We start from the raw sequence: 23212 nt of genomic DNA on the forward strand, positions 1-23212 counted from the left end.
ATTAACAAAAGATGATAATTGTTTATATTCTAGCCAAGAGAAGGATGAGTCACGACACTTAGTCCTGAAAGATGTAATAATAAGATGTTTTCTATGTTTTATAATAGGGCAGTAACATATAAAAAGTTTTTAAGTGCCGCTCTAACGCCTACCCCTCTAACGCTTTACTATCTGTGGACCATGCGCTCTGCACCTGACCCAAGGAATGTAAGACAGTTAAATGCATTTACATCATTCCCTATGAGAAAACAAAGCTTGGTTCTCGAACTGCTCGGTTCTGGATCAGCCTTCCAGAACGGATTGTGTTTGAAAACAAAGGAACGAGTGCATTTCCTTTTGGTTCATACCTATCATCAAACAGCAGCTGGCAGGCATCGTTTGCCAGGTTCATGAGAGATTTCTTCATCTCTTTCTGCAGCTCTTCATATGTGATTTGAGCCTCATCTAGATACTTCTCCCAGTTTTGGTTCACTGGTAAGTAGGAAACACCCATTTCTAGCATCCCAGCTAGGGTCACGGGATGAGGACACCTAGAAAACAAAACTTGTATTAGAGAAAAGCTTGGGTTAACTACATATGTTAAAAGGGGTTTGCCACTTTATAGTAACGTCAGTGTACAGTATTATTAGGTGTACTCACAGCACTATGAGCAGCTCCCTGTGTACCTCATAGAGCTGAATTTAGACTCCCCTCCTCCAGGCTGTGCTGCCCTGCTCTGTGTTGATTCTGTCCATAAGATGGAGGAGCATGGAGGAGCATGTGACCATGTCCCTCCCCCTGTGTACACAGAAGAGAAAGTGGGGCATAGTCACATGCTCCTCCATGTCGGTCTTCTTATGGACAGAATCAACACAGAGCAGGACCGCACAGCCTGGAGGAGGGGAGTCTAGTTGTAGCTCTAAGGGGTACACAGGGAGATGTTGTCAGTAAAAACACTTTAACACTAACACTGTACAATAGAAAATTTTACTATAAAGTGGCCAACCCCTTCAAGAAAGGGGTCACCGAACCATAGTTCATGAGCCACATGTGGTTCAGTAGTAGGCATGTAGCTATGCATAGGGGAAGGAAACACATAAAAGGAGCAGGAGGCAGTGCTACTGGTCACTGTCTCCTCATCCTTATTCTGTGCTTATTCTGTCTTTATGACAATAAAGGTACTGGTGAATTTGTATGAACTCCAAACACACCAAATATACATAGTAATATAAACAGACAGAAGAGGTCTGGGTTACCAAGGAAGGAAGGGGGGGGGTAGCATCAGAGTTCTAGAATCTATAGTGAGGAATCTGTAGTGGGGGAGGGGTAGATACCAAGGTCTGAAAAGCCACCAATCCTTAAAGTGTCACTGTCGTGAATTTTTTTTTTGCAGAAATCAATAGTCCAGGCGATTTTAAGAAACTTTGTAATTGGGTTTATTATCAGAAAAATGCATTTTTATCATGAAAAAGCAGTTTGAAGCTCCCCCCCCCTGTCTTCATTGTTCTCCTATGGAGAGAGCTAAAGAAAAGACCAAAACAGGACAACAAAGAGTTAATCTACAAATCCCTCACGGGATATCTCCTGTGACAGTCACCAGTGACCTGTCTGAGCTCAGATTACAGCTGTCACCCAGCTCCGTGCCTGTAATCCTCTGATATCTGCTTTCTGCTGCCGGCTAACTCCCTCCTTCCTCCTCCCCCCTCCCCTCTCCCTAGAACAGACAGGGGACGTCTCCTGCAACAAGTCACAATTTTCAGATTTTTCAGAGTGGATGAAAAAGAGGAAGGAGGGGGGGACCTGGGAAAAGGCTTTTTACATGCAGATAATGGCAGATTTGGCTAATAAACCCAATTACAAAGTTTCTTAAAATCGCCTGGACTATTGATTTCTGCCAAAAAAAAAAATACGACAGTGACTCTTTAAATAACAACTAGTGTCCCAATATGTTACTCTACTTCTGTTCAAGTAGCATGTCCATGGTGAGGAGTTCCTCCATTCTCTTGATAGAGGTACGTTCAGGTAGCCTCTGTAAGGGTCCTATTAGAATAAGCGATTTTTCTTTTTCACAGATTAACGATTACAAACAAGCGTTTTTGGGAATGACCTGAAATCGTTCACCATAACACACAGAACCATAGTTGTTAGTTATGATCGTTACTACAATCGTTTACTCTGATCCCAGCAAATGAACGAAAGATGTGTACATACACCGAAAGGTTAGCAAACTCTTAGCGATGATTTTATATTGCAATCAGCATCACACCAATGATAGTTGCCTGCATACACACGGAAAGATTATAGTTTAAACTCAAATGATATATTGATTTCACGTGCAATAGTCGTCCCATGTAATAGGGTTCTAAGTCAACTTCCAGTGTTAGGGAATAACCTGTCTCACCGCCTGCAAGAAGAACTGCAGCACACGTTTTGTGGAGACCAGCGCGTTATATACCCACTGACCTGTAAGTAAAGAGGTATTGAAGGCAGTCTAGAAAGGGACTATTAGTTTACATGTCCACCAAATATCTAAATGCATCCCCTCCTCCTCTCCACATTTCCCGCAAACCGAGTTGAGAGAGAACATCTGTTTCCGCTTAGCAGGACTGTGGTACCAGCGCAATAGCAACTTGCACTTCTTCACCTGCAGGCAACAAGACTTGCACAGGAATTTCGAAAAGGGACCCATTCTCATACGAGTACCACTGTGGTGAAGTCTTGTCACGCCACACACTTGTCAGGGGGTATATGCTTATAATAATATATTTCAAAATTACTAGCCCCATAAAATATAATGGGCTGGTCTGCAGTCTGTTTTGCCCAGTCTGATCCAGGGGTAGAAGAGACAGACAGCCCTAACAATGGTTGTTGTGTTCCTTTGTTACATGTCATCTACAAATTATGAACGGTTTTCTGTTGTTTCCTGTTTTATATCAGTTGTATGGCTTCTATGATTTCTTGGACCTGCATTGATCTCACATTGATAGCCTATATTACAGCTAGAGCATCAATGTTTATAGTCCCAGATAACCCCTTTGAACTCAATTGTACTATTACATAAGACAACACTAAACATGATGATAGAATCTTGAATTGGACCCACACAATATTACAATGAAGTGACCTAACAGAAAAACATGACAACATGGAACGCAGAGCCATCCTCCATACTCTAAGTCACAGGTTTCAAACTCAGGCCCCCCAGTTGTTATTAAACTACAATTTCCATTATGCCTGGAGAGCAAGAGCTAAAGCTTTGGCTGTCCAGGCATGATGGGAATTGTAGTTTTGCAACAGCTGGAGGGCCTGAGTTTGACACCCCTGCTCTAAGTTTTGTTCAGGTCTGTAAACAGATGAAAACCAAGGAACAGAGAGGAAGGGACAGACCATCATACTCGAATGTAGGTAGAAGTGAACAGAACCATATAGTAGTTATGTTAACAAACCATGGTTATCAGGCACTATTCACATGAGGTTTAGTATACATATTTGAAAAATGCTGTCAGATGTGTGTAACACTACTGCATACTTATACAGGTGCATATTCCTGTTACAGCAGCCCCCCCTCCCCAGTCCAAGTGATGGCTTGCAGTTGTTTAGCCAATGGGAGCTGAGCAAGCTGAGTCACCTGACAAGGCAGGGGGGGGGGGGGGCTGCTGTAACAGGAGAAGGAGCTGAGAGAAGAGCTTGGTGACGGTGACATCAGTAATTAGGTCTGTGTGAGTTAGGACACTTCTTGGTGGGGGGTGGAGGGGGGAAAGACAGGAAAGGGAGGCAGATAGGTGATTGAAGCACATTACACAGTTATATAACTTTGTAATGTGCTTCAATTACTGGGAAAAAGTTTTTCATGGCACTTGTACTTTAAAGTATATTAAGGTTACACTTCAATACATTAAAAAAGGTATAGGTAACAATGAATGCCTGTAAAACATATGTTATGGACACTTTTTAGCAAACCTCTAGTGAACAGAACTCTATGGGCAGGTTAGATGTATATGCCGGGATGTACACCCGATGTATATAAAGAAAGCAAAGCTAAAATAGGATGTGAACAGAAAGGTTACTATAATCAACTTTAGAATAGATTACCTCTCCATGAAAAGTGGAAATGTCTCCTGAAAGACCTCAAAGGTGGCTTTCACATCAAGGGCACAATACTCAATAAGATCCTTTAGAAGCAAAGAGAAAAAAATTGAAGACATATACAAAGAAGCACAAAATGTGTGTATATATAATGACACTAAACTGGAGGATCAGTATGAAAATAACACAACAATGATGTGATTCCTGGAGCATACTGTTACATACCCACACCAGGTCTAACACTGCTGGGGCACAGGGACACAGGTGGGCAGGTGTCAGCGCCTATGTGTACCTTCCTAACTTGGTGCAAGCACTCTAAGGACTCCGCAACAGAAGCAACAATGACAATATAAGTATGAGTGAGGGTATGTATACATCTCTGTATGCCTGACCGTCCACACAAGTGGAATTTCTAAATATTTGGTAGGGTGGTCCTAAGGGTGTCACATTAATGAACATTTACTCTAGTGTGCAATGTCCTAGCAATGTAAAATAAATGTCCTTCATAGAAATAGTATATGAGAATAATGTAATTTCCAGCAAGGCAAACGACCCACAATCCCCACACTGCAGTATGCTGTGCTAGCAAAACCAGAGACATGAAGACATAAAACATAGAAGAACATTTATTAAACAACTGACTGTACAAAAGTGTTTATCAATAGAATTACATCTGCAAAACTGAATTTCCTACACTGAATTTCTTAGAAACTGTATAAAAAACATTTCCAATGCTACTAACCCAGGTCTGTATTCTTTGGAAAGAGAAGTAAGCACTTTCCAGCAGCTCCATAGAAATGAATAAAAACGCAGGTCACGTGCCATACCTAGAGATGAGCGAATCGCTGATCTAAACAAAGCGATGCACTTCGTTTGATCTGTACTCCGTTCATCAAGCCGTCGGCCTTTCAGTGCTGCTCTGCTCCCTGACGCTCCTCCCAGGATGCCGGGAAAAGCTGGATCCAATCCTGGGAAACAGTGCTGAAAGGCCGGTGGCTTGATGAGCGGAGTGCAGATCTAACGAAGCGCTTTGATTTGTTTAGATCAGCGATTCGCTCTAGTACCCACAGCTCTATACAAAGAATACCAGGGGCCCAATACAAAGATCGTCGGGGGGTTCAGAGGTCAGACCCCCTGTACTTGTCGCCTATCCTAAGGATAAAGGACAAGTTAATTTTGCCTGGATAACATCTTTAACCCCATAAGGTGAAAGCCAATTTCTGTTTTTGCGCTTTTGCTTCTTTATGTTTATAAGGCCATAGCGTTTGCATTTTTTCACCTAGAGACCCATATGAGCCCTCATTTTTTGCGACACCAATTGTATATTGCAATGACAGGCTTTATTTTCCCATAAAATATGCTGCGAAACCGGGCAAAAATCATTTGTGCTGTCAAATTGAAAAAAAAAGGAATTTGTTTTCATTTCAGGGAGTTTTGCGCCATTCGCCCTATGGTAAACCTGACATGTTATCTATGTTCCTCACATCAGTGCGATTACAATGATATGCAACTTGTATAACTTATTTTATTTGACGGCTTTTATAAGCCCCTCTCTGAACTCTTGTGCCGCCATGACGTATGTGGTATGTCATGGGACGCGAAGGGGTTAAGGGTTCCTTTACACAGACAGATTTATCTGACAGATTTTTGAAGCCAAAGCCAGGAACAGCCTATAAACAGAGAACAGGTCATAAAGGAAAGATGGAGATTTTTCCTCTTTTCAAATCCATTCCTGGCAGATAATTTGTCAGATATTTCTGTGTAAAGGCACCCTAAGGCTGCTTTCCCACGTTCCGTGATCCTGACGGATCACGGACGTGGTGTCCCCCCTGCGCCCGGACAGCATCTGTAATTAGATGCTGGGAGCGGGGGAGACTGTATTCATAAGCGCCGCGCTGTAGTAACAGCACCGCGCGGCTGATTCTAATTACAGATGCTGTCCGGGCGCGGGGGGAATCCGGTACATACATTCCACGCCCGTGATCCGTCAGGATCACGGAACGTGGGAATGCAGCCTAAGACAAGAGGGCAATTTTTCTCACCTGAAATTGAGCTCTGATATCTGCCATACTCCCTTTTACAAACAGGTCCCGCGCCTCCTTTTCCAGAGGAGGGCCGCCGACATAGAGAGCATGGACGTCAGCAAGATTATTAATGCTGCTAACATTTACCCAGTCCCATGAATTTATCTGCAAAAGCAAAAGGAAAAAAAACACATACATAAACCCTACTGCATATTATCCCATTAAAATCAAATTTTATTTTCAACAGCAAAATTAAGGAAGTGTGGTGGCACTGTCCATAGTGATTTACAGTGCACACACACCACAGTGGGAAAACTAAACGTGAACATGGTAGTTTACATGTAAGACTTACCGCTGGACCTCCCCCCTTGTTGCGTGTTTTCATTATGTGCTGCTTTACTTCCTGCAGTCCTTTCCTCCTGCCATATTTACTTGCCATCCATAAGCTACGCTGAAATCCTGTAAGGCCTGAAACAGCCATGTGCATGCTCATTGTGTCCATAAAACGCATTTTCGAGCCCTAGATCAATAAAGAATGTTGTAAATTGTAATTTTTAGCCTGTACGTATTACCAGAATGTGTTATTTGGATCAGTCTATACAATGTCTAGAGACATCCTCTGCTTAAATATTAGAAGGGTTGTCCCACTAAAACAACATAAGGATGTCGTTTTACACACTGAAATGTGAAATGTGAAAAAGTGCAGTGCACAATTATTGGTAAATCACATAAGCTAGCTGCAGTCACTAGCACTGGTGATTCACCGACAATTGTGGCTACATGTGTAAGGCTAAATTCACACATACTGTATATACGGTCCGTGCACTGACTGTATACTACAGACTGAACCTCGGTACACTCAGCATCATCATTCATAATGATGCTGAGAGCGCTGACAAAGCAAAATCTTCACACTCGCTACAAGGCTGTGTCAGTACAGTAACATGGAGATTTAACAGTTTCAGAGGTCATGGCATCATAATGAATGATGATGCCGGGCATTCCGACGTTCAATCCATAGTATACAGTCAGTGCACGGACTGTATATTACAGACGTGTGGAAAGGGTCTTAGCTCTGCAGACTTTTTCCTATTTATTTTGGTAGCACCATACCAGCACACCTTTTACTTCAACATCATTTGCGGCTTAGGTAGGTTCACTTACTTTGATGAGATACTGTTCTTTAATGTACGCTCTATCAAAGCTGACATTGTGTCCTACCACTAGTCTCTCCGTCCAGTTGGGTTTATTCAGTGCATTCGATTTTACAGACGTCTCCAATGGAATAAGATCAGACAGAGACATCTGGTTAGACCATGTGTATCGGTCTTCTATCAGCCGTCTGCTGCACCATGAATACCTGTAAAAAAAAAAATACATACAAATGTCACCTGAATGCTCTAAAACATAATGAGGAGATTTATCAAACGTGCTGTAAAGTGAAACTGGCTCAGTTGCCCCTAGCAACCAATCAGATTCCACCTTTCATTCCTCACAGTCTCTTTGGAAAATGAAAGGTGGAATCTGATTGGTTGCTAGGGGCAACTGAGCCAGTTTCCCTTTACACCATGTTTGAGAAATCTCCCCCATGAATATATATATACATCAGTATAACGGATAATATCTCACCAATACTGGGGAGACACAGCCACAGCCATGGTCGGGCAGTGTCCCTCAGACATGCATACTTCCACATCAAACACTAACGCTTGTTCATCGGGGAAATCAACCAGCTGCCGCCCACCCTCTCTGGTGTACTTGGTCCAGCCAGCTTGCCAGGCCCATTCCTGAGGCATGTCTGGAAGTTTACACTGCAAAAGCTCATTCGCTGCCTTGAGATAAGGAAAACTTTGTTTTTGAGCTAGAATTTGGAAATGCTCCTCAATGTTGCTGCCATACATCTTAGGAAGCTTTATATCCACATCCTGAAGAGTGGACGTCTCTTGGCCCCAAAGTTCATGGCCCCTCAAATGATCTATGCTCTTCTCAATGTCTTCTTCAGAGTACGGTGCTTGTGCCCCCTTGAATATCTGTTGGTGTAGTCCTTTCGACAGCATCTGTATATTGAGAGGGTTCATACGTCTTTGGGACAGATCAGTGGCATGGTCTTCATTCGGTAATTGTGAAGTCATTGTGCTTTTGTGACACCTTAAGTATCTCCTCCACCACCCACACGGCCAATATGGCCTCTTCAGGAGAAGTCGCTGCATTTTGTCTGGTTGTCTTCTCTAGGTATAAAATTATTTTACATAATCCTGCAAGAAACAGATAAGAAGAAGCAGGTCATGTGACAAGTAAGGCAGAGTAGTTATATAAATGGCACTGCACTATGGGATCTATACTACTATATGACTGCTCTATCTTCCTTTAGGCCATGTTCCGACCTTGTAAGAGACCAGCCGTTCCGTGACCCGGTCGGGTTACGGAACGGCTGGTCTCAGGAAAGATCATCCTGGCCGGTGCTGCAGTACCGGCCGGATGATCTTTAGCGACGCAAAGTTCTGATGTGGGTGCATTCGCGTGCGCCCTCATCAAAACTCCCCGCTGCTCACAATGGAGCTGCGGCCGGAGACTTACTGAGAGACATGACTGCAAGAAGAAGGTCCACTAGCCGCCACAGATGCGTCCTTCCCACACACTAGGGATGTCACGATACCAGAATTTTGAGTTCGATACCGATACCATCTTTTTTTTTCCGATACTAAATACCATTTCGATACTTTTGAAAAAAAGCACTTAAAATACAAATATAATGACATCCCCCCCCTCACCCAGACTGTGGGTATGATGCCCCCATGCACCACATTTTTATTTATGTGACTTTTTGATCACTTTTTTTGTTACTTTTAATGGTTCGGACAATTCCGCATGCAATGATGCCAAATGTTTATTTTTTGACATGAATAAAAGGGAAAGGCGGGGATTATTAGAACTTTTATTCTGAAATTTTTTTAATTGTCATCTGCCTCATAGGGGTTTTCGCCTTCCCCTGGATCAGCACAGTAGGATTTCCCTAGGTTTTTTTTTACACTTTTTAATTCCCTTGTACCTCCCAGCATACCTTCTTGTGCACTACAACTCCCAGCATACCTCCTTGTCCACAAAGAGGTATGGTGGGGTTGTAGTACACAAGAAGGTATGCTGGGAGGTACAGTGGTGCAGCAGCAGCCTCCCAACACAACAACTCCCAGCATACATCTTTGTGCACAAGAAAGTATGCTGGGAGTTGTAGTGCACAGAGGTATCCTGGGGGTTGTTGTGGTGTCAGGAGGCTGCTGCTGCACAACTGCAACTCCCAGCATACCTTCTTGTGCACTACAACTCCCAGCATATCTTCTTGTGCACAAAGAGGTATGCTGGGGGTTGTAATGCACAAAGAGGTATGCTGGGAGTTGTTGTGATGGGAGGCTGCTGCTGCACAACTACAACTCCCAACATATTTCCTTGTTTGTTATAACTCCCAGCATACCTTCTTGTGCACTACAACCCCCAGCATACCTCCTTGTGCACAAGAAGATATGCTGGGAGTTGTAGTGGACAAGGAGATATGCTGGGAGTTGTGTCGGAAGGCTGCTGCTGCACAACTGCAACTCCCAACATCTTCTTGTGCACTAGAACCCCCAGCATACCTCTTTGTGCAAAGAGGTATGCTGAGAGTTGTAGTGCACTAGAAGGTATGGTGAGAGTTGTAGTTGTGCAGCAGCAGCCTCCCGATCCCAGCATACCTCCGTGCACTACAACTCCTAGCATACCTTCTTGTGCACAAGCAGGTATGCTGGGAGGGGACTGGCCGGTGTGAGGGACCGCAAAGTGCAGCGGCGGGGGAATAGTTAAATAACTGCCACCCGTAATATCGCGGGCTGCAGTCATTAGCAGTGGGGGCCGCTCCATATACAGCAGACTTCTGCTGCATATGGAGTGGCTCTGGGGGGGCGGCATCTACCCTGTAAAATAGCCGGCACTAGCGATCGTTATTTGAAGTTGGCGCCACCGGGAGAGGAGAGCGCGCGGGCGGAGGAGGGGACACCAGGGGGCGGCACACAGAGAACACGGCCGGCGCTCAGCTAGCTGCCGGCCGTGGTCTCTGCACTGTACTTTATATTAAGCTGCGCTATTATGCAGCTTAACATAAAGTATCGATACCAGGAAATCCTGGTACCGAACCGTTTTTCTGCCCGAAATATCGATAGTAGTATCGATATTTCGGTGCATCGTGCAACACTACCACACACAACTCCCGCCATACACCTACAATAACTGACAGGAATGGGAAATATAGGGAGGACTTGTATTTCTCTTTTCTGTTGGAATCACTTCTGGTTTGGGCACAAATACTGCAGTGGCAGTTTCCCTTCCCCCAAAAAAGCTGTGTGTTTCCAGCCTAAGGGCCCATTCACACTACGGAACAGAGATTCACAGAGATTCCGCTTGGAACCCTCGTCTGCGGACTCCGCGCCAAATCCAGTCTGCTATCTTTTTCACTGGGTGGCCACGTGTGCCTTTCTGCTCAAAGAACTGATATGTTAATTGTTTGAGCGGAAAGTGGAGGCACGCGAGATCTCCCATTGAAAGAGATAGCAGGCAGGATTTGGCAAAAGGGGGGGGGGGGTTCTGAGGATCTCCATGCCGATTGCGTAGTGTAAACAGGTCCTAACATGGTAAAAAATTCTATAGTGTGTAAACTTAATTTGGCAAATGGTAGATTTTATTATTAGAGTAGAAATATTTGATCTTCATTGGAGTATTTATGTAACGTTATATCCTTGTCAGCATTTCTTCCATAGTGGGAACGGGGCCATTTATTTTTAGATTCACCCTGTTGGCCACATTACCTAGAAACTTCCCTGATAGGGGGCAAGTTCTTATAAGGGTATGTGCACACTACCGAATCCGGGCAGATTCTGCCCGTGCCATAGACTCCATTACATGCACAGGTGGATTCCGCTGTCCGCCCAAACAACAAACAGGTTCATTCTTTGAGCGGACGGCAGAATCCGCCTGTGCATAGAACGGAGTCTATGGCATGGACGGAGATGCATGTGAGCGACGGAATCCGCAGTGTGCACATACCCTCTATCCCATGTCACCAGAGCACTCCATAGCTGGCCTCCATGCAAACACTGGCCGGGATTTACTATGGGCCATAAACCAGCACATTTCCTAGGACCACCAGATATAGGGGTCAGTCACACGTTCCAGCTATGGGACCACCAGCTATAGGGGTCAGTCACACATTCCGGCTATGGGACCACCAGATATAGAGGTCAGTCACACATTCCAGCTATGGGACCACCAGATATAGGGGTCAGTCACACGTTCCGGCTATGGGACCACCAGATATAGGGGTCAGTCACACATTCCAGCTATGGGACCACCAGATATAGGGGTCAGTCACACGTTCCGGCTATGGGACCACCAGATATAGGGGTCAGTCACACGTTCCGGCTATGGGACCACCAGATATAATGGTCAGTCACACATTCCAGCTATGGGACCACCAGATATAGAGGTCAGTCACACATTCCAGCTATGGGACCACCAGATATAGGGGTCAGTCACACATTCCAGCTATGGGACCACCAGATATAGGGGTCAGTCACACATTCCAGCTATGGGACCACCAGATATAGGGGTCAGTCACACATTCCAGCTATGGGACCACCAGATATAGGGGTCAGTCACACGTTCCGGCTATGGGACCACCAGATATAGGGGTCAGTCACACGTTCCGGCTATGGGACCACCAGATATAATGGTCAGTCACACATTCCAGCTATGGGACCACCAGATATAGGGGTCAGTCACACATTCCAGCTATGGGACCACCAGATATAGGAGTCAGTCACACATTCCAGCTATGGGACCACCAGATATAGGGGTCAGTCACACATTCCAGCTATGGGACCACCAGCTATAGGGGTCAGTCACATGTTCCGGCTATGGGACCACCAGATATAGGGGTCAGTCACACATTCCAGCTATGGGACCACCAGCTATAGGGGTCAGTCACATGTTCCAGCTATGGGACCACCAGCTATAGGGGTCAGTCACAGCGTCTATATAGTTCCGTCTATGGTCCATAATTACAGATAATGTGCTATGAAACAGACTTCGGAAATCCCAATATCATTCATTACGATGCAGAGAGCTCCGATACTGTTCCAGTCATAGTGCCACAGTAGGATACAGTCCATTATTATTCTTTTTCCAGCTCTTAATAAAATCATAGACGACCCCTAAAAAACTACAGAATGGGACGGTCCATGACTTGGACACCACCTCCCTCCGCCCCTCAGCAATGGTACCTGCCCGGTAAACCTCAGTGACGTCTCGTCCATACTCATATGACGTCACATAACAGTTATAAGTACGGTCCGGGCCTTAGAGGCGTCATATATAGATGATTACAGGAGTACATAATGCTGTGTGTGTGCTGGGAGCAAAAGATACAACTACCGGCAAGTAAGCAAGAGCAGGTATGCTCCTTAGCGCCATGCGGTACCGCATGTGAGTACGAGGTCTAGTGGTGACACCTATGTGCTGTGCTGTGCTGTGCTGTGCTGTGCTGTGAGCGAGTCCCGGGCACACGGACACATCCACCACATAGGACGGCACAGGCTGTAATTACCTCACTCCCCGCCGAGGCCTATAAAGCCGGGGACTAAGTTTACACAGCGCCGGAGGAGAGGACGTCAGGGGACGGCAGCAGGAGCACGGAGGAAGCATGGCCAGATGACGTCTATAACTCCCCCCATAGCTGTAGTCCCGTAGACAACTTACGTAACCAGCGTGAGCCTGTGGGTAGAGGGAGGAGTGATGGGGACCCCTAGTGGCATACTCAGTATTCATAGTGTACTTTCAGAGTGCTTAGTATGACAGGGCCGCGTGGCCTAATGGATAAGGCGTCTGACTTCGGATCAGAAGATTGCAGGTTCGAGTCCTGCCGCGGTCGCTTTTTGTCATAATTCAGACTATTGAGATTTTTATATTTTACATCGTTTTCTTCACTATACCCCTCTGCATTTTTCTTGGCACAATGATTCAACAGAAAAAAATTCTGGGGGGATTTATGGGTCTAGTACATCTGGTTTCAGGGCGCAAAAGAAATCTGGCAATTTTTAAAAACTTGTGAGTCAGCGGGGGGAACATAATAAATAATCACTACTTACCTCTCCCTGTGCCCCGTAGCGCCACATCACAGCCCCCTTGACCCCCATCAGAGATTGGCAAAATACCGACCCGGCTAATGGATTGCCCCATCAGCCAATCCGTGACTGCAGCAGTGTCCCCTCCCAGTCACTGACCGGCTGAGTGGGCAGCCCATCAATTGGGTCATGACTTTCCAGCTGAAGGAGATCCCGGAGCCTGTCGGGAGTGCTGAAGTAGCAAGACAGCGCTGCAAAAGCACAGGGAGCAGTATGTGAGGATTTTTTATTATGTTCCCCCTGCACCTTACGGCTGACAAATTTTAAAGTGACTGTACCACCAGGCCCAGCCTGAAGCACTGGAGGCGGCCGACCCACCCTTAGTGGGAAGAAACCCCAGCCCCTCCAGGACGTGACTCCATTAGAATCAATGGAACCCTATCACAGAGGGGCGGGGGTTTCCTCCCACTAAGGGTGAGTCGGCCCGCCTCCAGTGCTTCAGTCTGGGCCTGGTGGTACCGTCACTTTAAAGATCGCTGGACTTCTCCTTTAAAGGGGTTATCCAGGATTAGAAAAGCACAGCTATTTATTTATTTATTTATTTTAAAAAACCACCACCCTGGTCCTCAGGTTGTGTGTGATATTGCAGTTCACCTCCATTCACTTTAAAGTGACTGTACCATCAGGCCCGGGCTGAAGCACTGGAGACGGGCTGACCCACCCCCAGTGGGAGGAAACCCCCGCCCCTCCATGATAGGGTCCCATTGATTCTAATGAAGCAGTGTCATAGAGGGGCTCAGGTTTCCTTCCACTGGGGGTGGGTCAGCCCGCCTCCAGTGCTTCAGCCCAGGCCTGATGGTACAGTCACTTTAATGGAACTGAGCTGCACAGCCACACCCAAACTGAGGACAAGAGTAGTGCTGTTTATGCAAGAAAGCTTCCTTTTTTTCGTAGCCTTAATAACCCCTTTAAAGTGTGGCATATGGGCAGCCACTGAGGTGCCCAATGTATTAAGTGATTCACAAAATTAAGCAAATCAGAAACCAGTGGGATTTTTCTTAAAGAATTACTGTCATTTAAACAAAACTGTTACACAGACATGTCAAGTTTTGATGGGTCGAGGTTTTGATGCTGAGGGCCCCAGATATCTAGATATAGCAGGGAGAAGTGGGCGGCATTCTGCTTTACTCCCCAGTTCAGCACTCAATCCAACTTGCAGAAGTTGGACTCCTTAGAGCCCTATTACATAGAACGATAATCCCTCCACGTAATAGTGACAAGATCAGCCGATAAAACAATCATCATCTGAACGGCCCAGATCTAAAATTATCGGCTGCCGAATACTCATCACTACATCTAAGGGTGCGTTTACACAGACAGATTTATCTGACAGATTTTGGAAGCCAAAGCCAGGAATGGATTTGAGAAGAGGAGAAATCTCAGGCCTTACTTTATGACCTGTTTTCTGTTTATAGTCTGTTCCTGGCTTTGGTTTAAAAAATCTGTCAGATAAATCTCTCTGTGTAAACGCACCATAATAGTGATGCGCAGCTGATGGATGACAATTAAATAAACTGTTTATATATTACCTGTCCACACTCCCGGTCTCCTCCTGTCTTCTCTGAGCGGACAGGCCGCTAAGCCAATCACTGGTGCTGGGAAGAGAGCAGAAGGCAGGAGGAGAGCAGGAGGACGGAGAGGTAATATATGAACGGTTTAGGGCAAGGGCTGCATGGACATCGCTAACGATCATTGAGCCATTGGGTGGGGAGTAATTGTACTTACCCTCCTAGGTGCCAGTCTTCAATCTTCAGCAGACCTGGCACAGCGGCGGAGGCGGAACAATACTGTCTTTTTTTGAGGTTTTCTATTGAACAAGGCCCCCTCCAGTATGTCGAGCAGGGGGCACCTGGTTCGTGACTTAAATCGAGCACTCGAGCATTAAAAATACTCATCTCTAGTATTGAGCACTCCAGCATTTTATTACTTGCTCAACATTATTTAGCAAGCAAAGAAAAATCAGATGCGATGTAAATGTGTTTTATATTATTTAATAAAAAAGTGTTTTAATCAGAAAATAAATTGCATCAAAATTATAACACACATCCCTCCCCCCCCCCCCCCCGCCCATATATTACTACACATTATTACGGAATGATACCACTATAATTAAGTAAGATGACGTCCATGTTTGAGGTTCACTAGTTTCCAGTGTGTAATCTCTGGCTGTGTTTGGAGTCTTGGAATTTTTCCTTCTTGGTGTCTCTCCAAGTTCTGGCGAAGTTTCTGTAACTTTCTTAGAAGTTCCCAGTTGTGATGCAGCAGCTCTGACTGGACTTTCTGTGCTGCCACTTGCTCTTTCTCTGCTGCTTCCAGCTCAATTTTTGCACTTTTTAATTCTTTTTCCATCTCCTGGAACCTTCAACATAAAACAAGCAAAGTAAGAGAAGACTATTCTATAAGCCAGGGAGGGGAAACTTCACCCTTCAGCTATTGCAAAAACTACCATTTCCATCATACCTGGACAGACCAAGCTTGGCTTTTGGCTGTCCAGGCATAATGGCAATTGTAGCTGTGCAACAGCTTGAGGGCTGAAGGCTCCCCATCCCTGCCATAAGCTATATACTGAGTGCAGGGGGACAGTTACATCCCGGCCCTGGTGCATTGTGGGGCCGCACACTGCATTTCTTAGATGGAAAAATGCACCATAAAAACATAGCTATAAAAATACATTAGCTGAAGTGGGTTAAAATTTCTGTAGTTATAATAAATTACAAAAGAAGTCTAAAGCAAAAGAGACGATCTTTAACAGATTAATGGTATTTGCTGGACACTCAGGAAGCCAGACATGAATTGGTTATGGAATCAAAGAAACGAAATCCAGCAGGTTCTGGTGCAAAATTCCAAGGCTTTATTTCGTAGAGTCTATAAAAAGGTTATATAAAAGTCACATAGTTTCCAATAAAAAAAATTCAGACATGTTTTGGCCTTGACCACAGCATAATCAATGCCAAGACATGATCGAAAAGTGTCTGATATTTTTAAATGGAAACTGTGACTTTTGTATAAGTTTCTTTTGTATGACGTTTTCATGGACTTTATTAAATGGATTTTTTTACCGGAACTTGCTGTATTTTGTTTCCTTGATTCCATTTGTCTTGCCCAGCAGTCTCTTTGCACTTTCTGAACACCGTTTATTTGGGAAGACATGTGAGTGCTTGTATACATTTAATTGTAGCGGTTTACTGTTTTTTTTATGAATTGTTATCCCTGAGGTAGCTTAGTTGTGGGTAGGGGTAGTCTAACTTTAGTCTATAGGATATAGAAAACATGCTTTCCACTCTTTCCTCTAAAGTGCTAGGAAAACATTGAGGCTATTTGCAATGATAGAGATGAATCCCCAGATATATGTTTTCATCACCTTGTCAGATAAAGGCGTGTCATATTCTCCATCATTGCATTAAGGGTTAAAGCTTCCTGACGGTAACCTTTTCTCAATTCCTCTTCAAGAACGTCCACCTTACTTTGATTGACGCCAGGATTCCTTATCTTCTCTTTGACTTCAAAGTAGTCTGGGTAAGGAATGACACAGACCATGAAGATTATTTTTTATGTTTATTCCAAGATTACAATTTACCAGTGACTAGGACTAGGATACCGATCTCAAGAATGGGAATCCCTTTTCCTAAACCACCTCTCCTGCCATGCAAATGATCCAGTGGTCAGTAATGGGCATTGTCACTCCATTTATCCACTATGGAAGTGCCAAAGACTCTCCATCAGTGTCATATAGAGTCAATGCAGCCAAGCAGCAAATATACCCAACTCCTGTTCCATTCAAATGGGGGGACAAGGGACAATACCTATAGAGAAGAAACCAGCCCCCTTTATATTTTTTGCTGACTGTGCAGGGATCACGCTACATCCAATGTCGGTGTCCCCTAAGAAGATCCAAATGTTTCACCACAGGTATGGTAAGTAAAAGTCTTAGGTTATGTTCACACAGCGTAAAATAAAGGTAAAATACGTCCGTGTACTCTAAAGGCGATACATGAGGCAATAGGGTTTGATCAAATTATATACCAACATTCTGGCATTGGTTTTTAAATGTAGCCGAGAGGAATTAGTGTCAGCCATAGGTGTGAGGTGCAGCAGCTCCTTTTTCTCTAGTTTTGTATTTTGTATGTTCTCTTCTTTATGTGTGGCTTGCACTCCTCCTTGTAAGACCCATGTGACCCAATTAGGAGGAAGCACCTGTGCACACATGGTAAATACCTCCTCTTTCCTCCCATTGTACCTGTTGGTGCAATGGTGAGTAGTAAGACCTTGTTCACACTCATGTTGCTTGGCGGCCGCCTTCTCTGCTGGGGGCGCCTGTAGGGTGTGGGGGGGCCCAGGTGGTTTGGTCCTGTGATGGTGGAGTTGCAGGGCTATTCTGGGGCCTCCCCTCCCCTGTTGTCGCTCGCTTTGTGCGGTTGGCGTTCGCTGACCAACACAGTGTTGGTTTAGTGTAGGAACTCATGTGTGCCAGAAGACCTGCACGCGGTACAAGAGGCAATATGGTTTAATCAAATTATATACCAACATTCTGGCGCTGGTTTATAAATGTAGCCAAGAGGCATCAGTGTCAGCCATAGGTGTGAGGTGCAGCAGCTCCTTTTTCTCTAGTTTTTTATTCTATATTAGAATGCACTCCATTAAAGTCAATGGGAAATTGGCTGGCACTACACACAGAGTATAGAATAACCACCATAATTGATTACAACCATCTACTTAATGAACATTATTTTTCGCCACATTACTTTTTCATCTGTTCTGATGTGTGGCTCTACCCTTAAAACATAATGCATTTTGTAGCACCTAGGTAAAGAGGTAACACGTTGACATTTTAACCTGTAACATTTACCTGTAGTGTTGGGACTGAAGTCAGTAAGTCGTCTTCTATGGTGAGATTTCATTGTTGCTGGGAAAAAAATATTCCGAATATGCTGTATTAAAGATGTTTCGTTCAGCTGCATAACCCTTTATATATTGCCTTAATAAAGATAAGATATTGATGTGTTCATATACCATTCACCCACAGACCAACATAAAAAAATAATATTATTGTATAAAGTTGCAAGGTAGTGCTAAGTTGCAAGGTAGTACATCCAACACATTTCAAAGATGAATGAGATGTGGAAATTTTCGAGACCAAGTCAACTTTTTGTCATGGTCCTCAAACCATTCCTCAAACTGATCAATCTTTGCAATATGGCAGGATGGGGTCCATTATCCTTCCTCAGGAGGCCTTTGCTGTTAGGAGATACTGATGCAATGAAAAGGTGTAATTGGCCTGCAACAGTGACCCAATGCACAACAATAAGCCTTGGGCTTCCATGACCCTGTTAAAGGGGTATTCCCCCCAAAAGCAAAAAAAATTTAATGCCCCCAAACCTAGCTATTTTTACTCACCAAGTCTCCCCGAGTATTTTGAGCCGTCTCTCATCTTTCTCGCTGCTGCCGTTCCTGAGTTACAAGTTTTTCTAAAAGATGGTCTATAATCAAGATAGGAAACTACATTTCCCATCATGCAATGCTTATGTCTGATGAGGAAGTAGCAGAGCTGAGATGATGATGGCGGCGTAGCAGAACTGAGATGATGATGGCGGTGTAGCAGAGATGAGATGTTGATGGCGTAGCAGAGCTGAGATGGTGATGGCATAGCAGAGCTGAGATGGTGATGGCATAGCAGAGCTGAGATGGTGATGGCATGGCAGAGCTGAGATGGCGTAGCAGAGCTGAGATGGTGATGGCATAGCAGAGCTGAGATGGTGATGGCATAGCTGAGATGGTGATGGCATGGCAGAGCTGAGATGGTGTAGCAGAGCTGAGATGGTGATGGCATAGCAGAGCTGAGATGGTGATGGCATAGCAGAGCTGAGATGGTGAGGGCATAGCAGAGCTGAGATGGTGAGGGCATAGCAGAGCTGAGATGGTAATAGCATAGCAGAGCTGAGATGGTGAGGGCATAGCAGAGCTGAGATGGTGTAGCAGAGCTGAGATGGTGATGGCATAGCAGAGCTGAGATGGTGCAGCAGAATTGAGATAAACGCCATTCGTGAGCTGCAAGGGGCCGCAGGTGAGAGGGAGCGGGGGTTTCAGTGGTGGGGATGGCGCCGGTAAGCAGTGGGTGATGGGGGGACAGTGAGCCGCGGGCGGGCGCTAGTGGGCCACGGCTGAAAGTAAGAGACGGGTGGGGGGGCTGACGGGGCCACGCTCATGGAGGTGACCGGGGGGGGGGGGACAGTCAGCCGCGGGTATCGGTGGTGGTGGGGGTGTTGATGGGGCCGCGGTCACGGAGGTGATGTAGCCGCAGGTGAACCGGGGGGACAGTGAGCCCCGGGTGACGGGGGGAGGATGCCGTCGCCAATCGCGAGTGACAGCGCGGCCCAGAATGCGAGCCCAGCCGCAGGTGACAGGGGTACAGTGAGCCGCGGGGCAGGCGGTAAGCGCCGCGGCCGAGCGGCTGACAGCAAGTGAGTGACGGACGACGGGGGGGGGGGGGGGGTGTTTGCCGCCGGTAAGCGGGCCAGCATCGCTAGTGACGGGGAGTGGGGTGGGGATATGCCGTTGTTGAACTGCGGGTGATGGGGGGACAGTGAGCCGTGGTGGCGCCGGTAAGCGCAGCGGCCGTGCCACGGGCAAGCGGCGCAGGTGACGGGTGCCGCGATTGAGGGGGTGCAGTTATTGAACCCAGCCGCGGGTGACGGGGGACAGTGAGCCACGGGGGGGGTGTGTGCTGGTGCTACCGGTAAGCGCCGCAGGGTGCTGCGGGCAACAAGGGTGACGGGGTGCCGCCAGCGAGGGGTCACAGTCAGGGGGTGAGCTCTGGGGCTGGGGGGGGGCACACATGGTACCGGTGACTGGGTTTGGCTGCTGTTAGAGAAGGAGACAGTGACACCTGCACTGATCACGGTCTCCCTCTCTAACAGCAGCCACCACCGTCCTCCTTCACTTTAGATTGGCTGGGTTAGAAGCGCTAACCCGGCCCATTGAAGAGAAGGAGGACACATGATGCCGTCTCGGAGGGGGCTGGCCAGGAGCAGGGAGTGTGTCGGAGTGGACTGAGGTCTGATGATTCTATGCATTCTATGGGGGTGAATGTACCTAGATAACAGCAAAACTGTGCAGAATCCATAATAATTTTATATTGGAAAGATAGAAAGCTAGGGGTGAGCAACCTATTAATGCAAAAATAATTTTGGGGGGAATACCCCTTTAATGGTTCACCAGCTGTCCTTTTTGGTGGGTTCTAATGATTGCATATTGGTTAGAACAGGGGTCCTCAACTGGCGGACCGCGGAGGCCAGCTGTCCAGACCCCTGCTGCTAGCTGCGCTCTGCACAGTAATTATAAGCGCTCGTAACGAACGCTCAGATCTACTGTGCGGCGACAGCACTGACAGAGAGAGAGCCATCGGCACCCTCTCTCTCATTCACTGGCCGCCGCAGCGGTCACAAGAGGCCGCACTCTGCCCCTGGTGTTGGCACTCGAGTGACATCACTGCGCCGGCGCCAGGGCAAGGGGAGAGCAGCCTCTTGTGACCGCTGCAGTGCGGGCACAAGAGGGAAGAAAAGAGGAAACGTCGGACCCAGTTGAGTACAAGTGTTTGTTTTTTTATGTTATATGGGAGGGGGAGTGCGCACAGGGGGGCTATATACTACAGGGGGAGAGCGCACAGGGGGGCTATATACTACAGGGGGAGAGTGCACACGGGGGCTATAAACTACTGGGGGAGAGCACAGGGGGGCTATATACTACAGAAGGAGAATGCACAGGGGGGCTATATACTACAGGGGGAGAGTGCACAGGGGGCTATAAACTACTGGGGGAGAGCACAGGAGGGCTATATATTACAGGAGGAGAGCACAGGGGGGCTATATACTACAGGGGGAGAGCACACAGGGGGGGCTATAAACTACAGGGGGAGCACAGGGGGGCTATATACTACAGGGGGAGAGCACACAGTGGGTGCTATGTACTAAAGGGGAGCACAGGGGGGCTATATACTACAGGGGGAGAGCACACAGGGGGGCTATATACTACAGGAGGAGAGCACAGGGGGGCTATATACTACAGGGGGAGAGCACACAGGGGGGCTATAAACTGGGGGAAAGCACACAGGGGGGCTATATACTACTGGGGGAGAGCGAACGGGGCTATATACTACAGGGGTAGAGCGCACAGGGGGCTATATACTACAGGGGGAGAGCGCACAGGGGGGCTATATACTACAGGGGGAGAGCACACAGGGAGGCTATATACTACAGGGGGAGAGCACACAGGTGGGCTATATACTACAGGGGGAGAGCGCACCGGGGGGGCTGTATACTACAGGGGGAGAGCACACAGGGGGGGCCTAAATACTACAGGGGAAGAGCACACAGGAGGGCTATATACTACAGAGGGAGAGCGCACGGGGGCTATATACTACAGGGGGAGAGCGCACAGGTCGGCTATATACTACAGGGGGAGAGCGCACAGGGGGGCTGTATACTACAGGGGGAGAGCACACAGGGGGGCCTATATACTACAGGGGGAGAGCACACAGGGGGGGCTATATACTACAGGGGGAGAGCGCACAGGGGGGCCTATGTACTACAGGGGGAGAGCACACAGGGGGGGCTATAAACTACTGGGGGAGAGCACACAGGGGGGGCTATATACTACAGGGGGAGAGCGCACAGGGGGCTATATACTACAGGGGGAGAGCACACAGGGAGGCTATATACTACAGGGGGAGAGCGCACGGGGGGCTATATACTACAGGGGGAGAGCGCACAGGTGGGCTGTATACTACAGGGGGAGAGCGCACCGGGGGGCTGTATACTACAGGGGGAAAGCACACAGGGGGGGCCTATATACTACAGGGGGAGAGCACACAGGGGGGGCTATATACTACAGGGGGAGAGCACACGGGGGCTATATACTACAGGGGGAGAGCGCACAGGTGGGCTATATACTACAGGGGGAGAGCACACAGGGAGGCTGTATACTACAGGGGGAGAGCACACAGGGGGGCCTATATACTACAGGGGGAGAGCACACAGGGGGGCTATATACTACAGGGGGAGAGCACACAGGGGGGCTATATACTACAGGGGGATAGCGAACAGGGGGGTCTGTCTACTACAGGGGGAGAGCACACAGGGGGGCCTATATACTACAGGGGGAGAGCACACAGGGGGGCTATATACTACAGGGGGATAGCGAATAGGGGGGCTTGTCTACTACAGGGGGAGATCACACATAGGGGGGCTATATACTACTGGGGGAGAGCACACAGGGGGGCTATATACTACTGGGGGAGAGCGAACAGGGGGCTATATACTACAGGGGTAGTGTTGCAAAACAACGGCCATTATTAATGATCATGATTTGTCCTTATTTTTAGAACATAGCCTAAATGAGATGTCCCTTGAAAATAAAAATTCACCTGCAGGCAGGAGGGTAATAATGTATACTTACCAATCCCATCTTTGTTATGTTCCCCTATCCCCTGACCTACAAGTGATTTTTATTTTTGTGGGACTTCTCCTCTAAGGCTATGTTCCCACTACAGAAACACAGCGGGGAAAGGCAGCCATCTGGTAATATTGACGTACGTAAATATTGATCATGAATATTACAAGGTGTCCGCCTTTCCCTACTATGTTCCGGTAGTGGGAACATAGCCTAAAGGTTAAAAAAAAAATCACTTCCTAAATAAACCGTTAATGACCTCCCTTTTGCAAATAATTTTGTATGGATTTCATGAAAAGGAAACATATTTGGTATCGGGTGTGGAAATGTCCTAAGTATTATAATATATACAAAACAAACAAAACACCATTGGTATTTTTGGTCACATCACATCCCAGAATTTTTTTTTTTATAAAAACAGATCTAAAAGTCCTATGTTTCTCACTGGTGTCAATAAAAATTACAGATCACTGT

General features: G+C 46.6%; 1 protein-coding gene and 1 non-coding gene across 3 annotated transcripts in view; one reads left to right on the forward strand and one right to left on the reverse strand.

Moving 5' to 3' along the window:
- POLG (DNA polymerase gamma, catalytic subunit) overlaps nucleotides 1-12950 on the reverse strand; it is a 38461-nt gene extending 25511 nt beyond the window's left edge. The window contains exons 1-7 of one of the 2 annotated variants that reach the window (XM_069984674.1): nucleotides 12870-12950; nucleotides 7719-8344; nucleotides 7254-7449; nucleotides 6442-6609; nucleotides 6108-6254; nucleotides 4072-4151; nucleotides 348-530 (exon numbers count right to left, since the gene is read on the reverse strand). In XM_069984674.1, coding sequence (XP_069840775.1) covers nucleotides 348-530; nucleotides 4072-4151; nucleotides 6108-6254; nucleotides 6442-6609; nucleotides 7254-7449; nucleotides 7719-8299 — 1355 coding nt within the window. In that variant the 5' untranslated portion in view covers nucleotides 8300-8344; nucleotides 12870-12950. The other variant, XM_069984666.1, reaches the window with a different exon arrangement.
- Nucleotides 12951-12968: 18 nt separating this feature from the next.
- TRNAR-UCG (transfer RNA arginine (anticodon UCG)) lies at nucleotides 12969-13041 on the forward strand. Its single transcript has one exon. It is a non-coding gene; the product is annotated as a tRNA-Arg (tRNA).
- Nucleotides 13042-23212: the final 10171 nt, after the last annotated feature.

The sequence above is a fragment of the Dendropsophus ebraccatus genome, chromosome 1, assembly GCF_027789765.1.
Source record: "Dendropsophus ebraccatus isolate aDenEbr1 chromosome 1, aDenEbr1.pat, whole genome shotgun sequence".
NCBI lineage: Eukaryota > Metazoa > Chordata > Amphibia > Anura > Hylidae > Dendropsophus > Dendropsophus ebraccatus.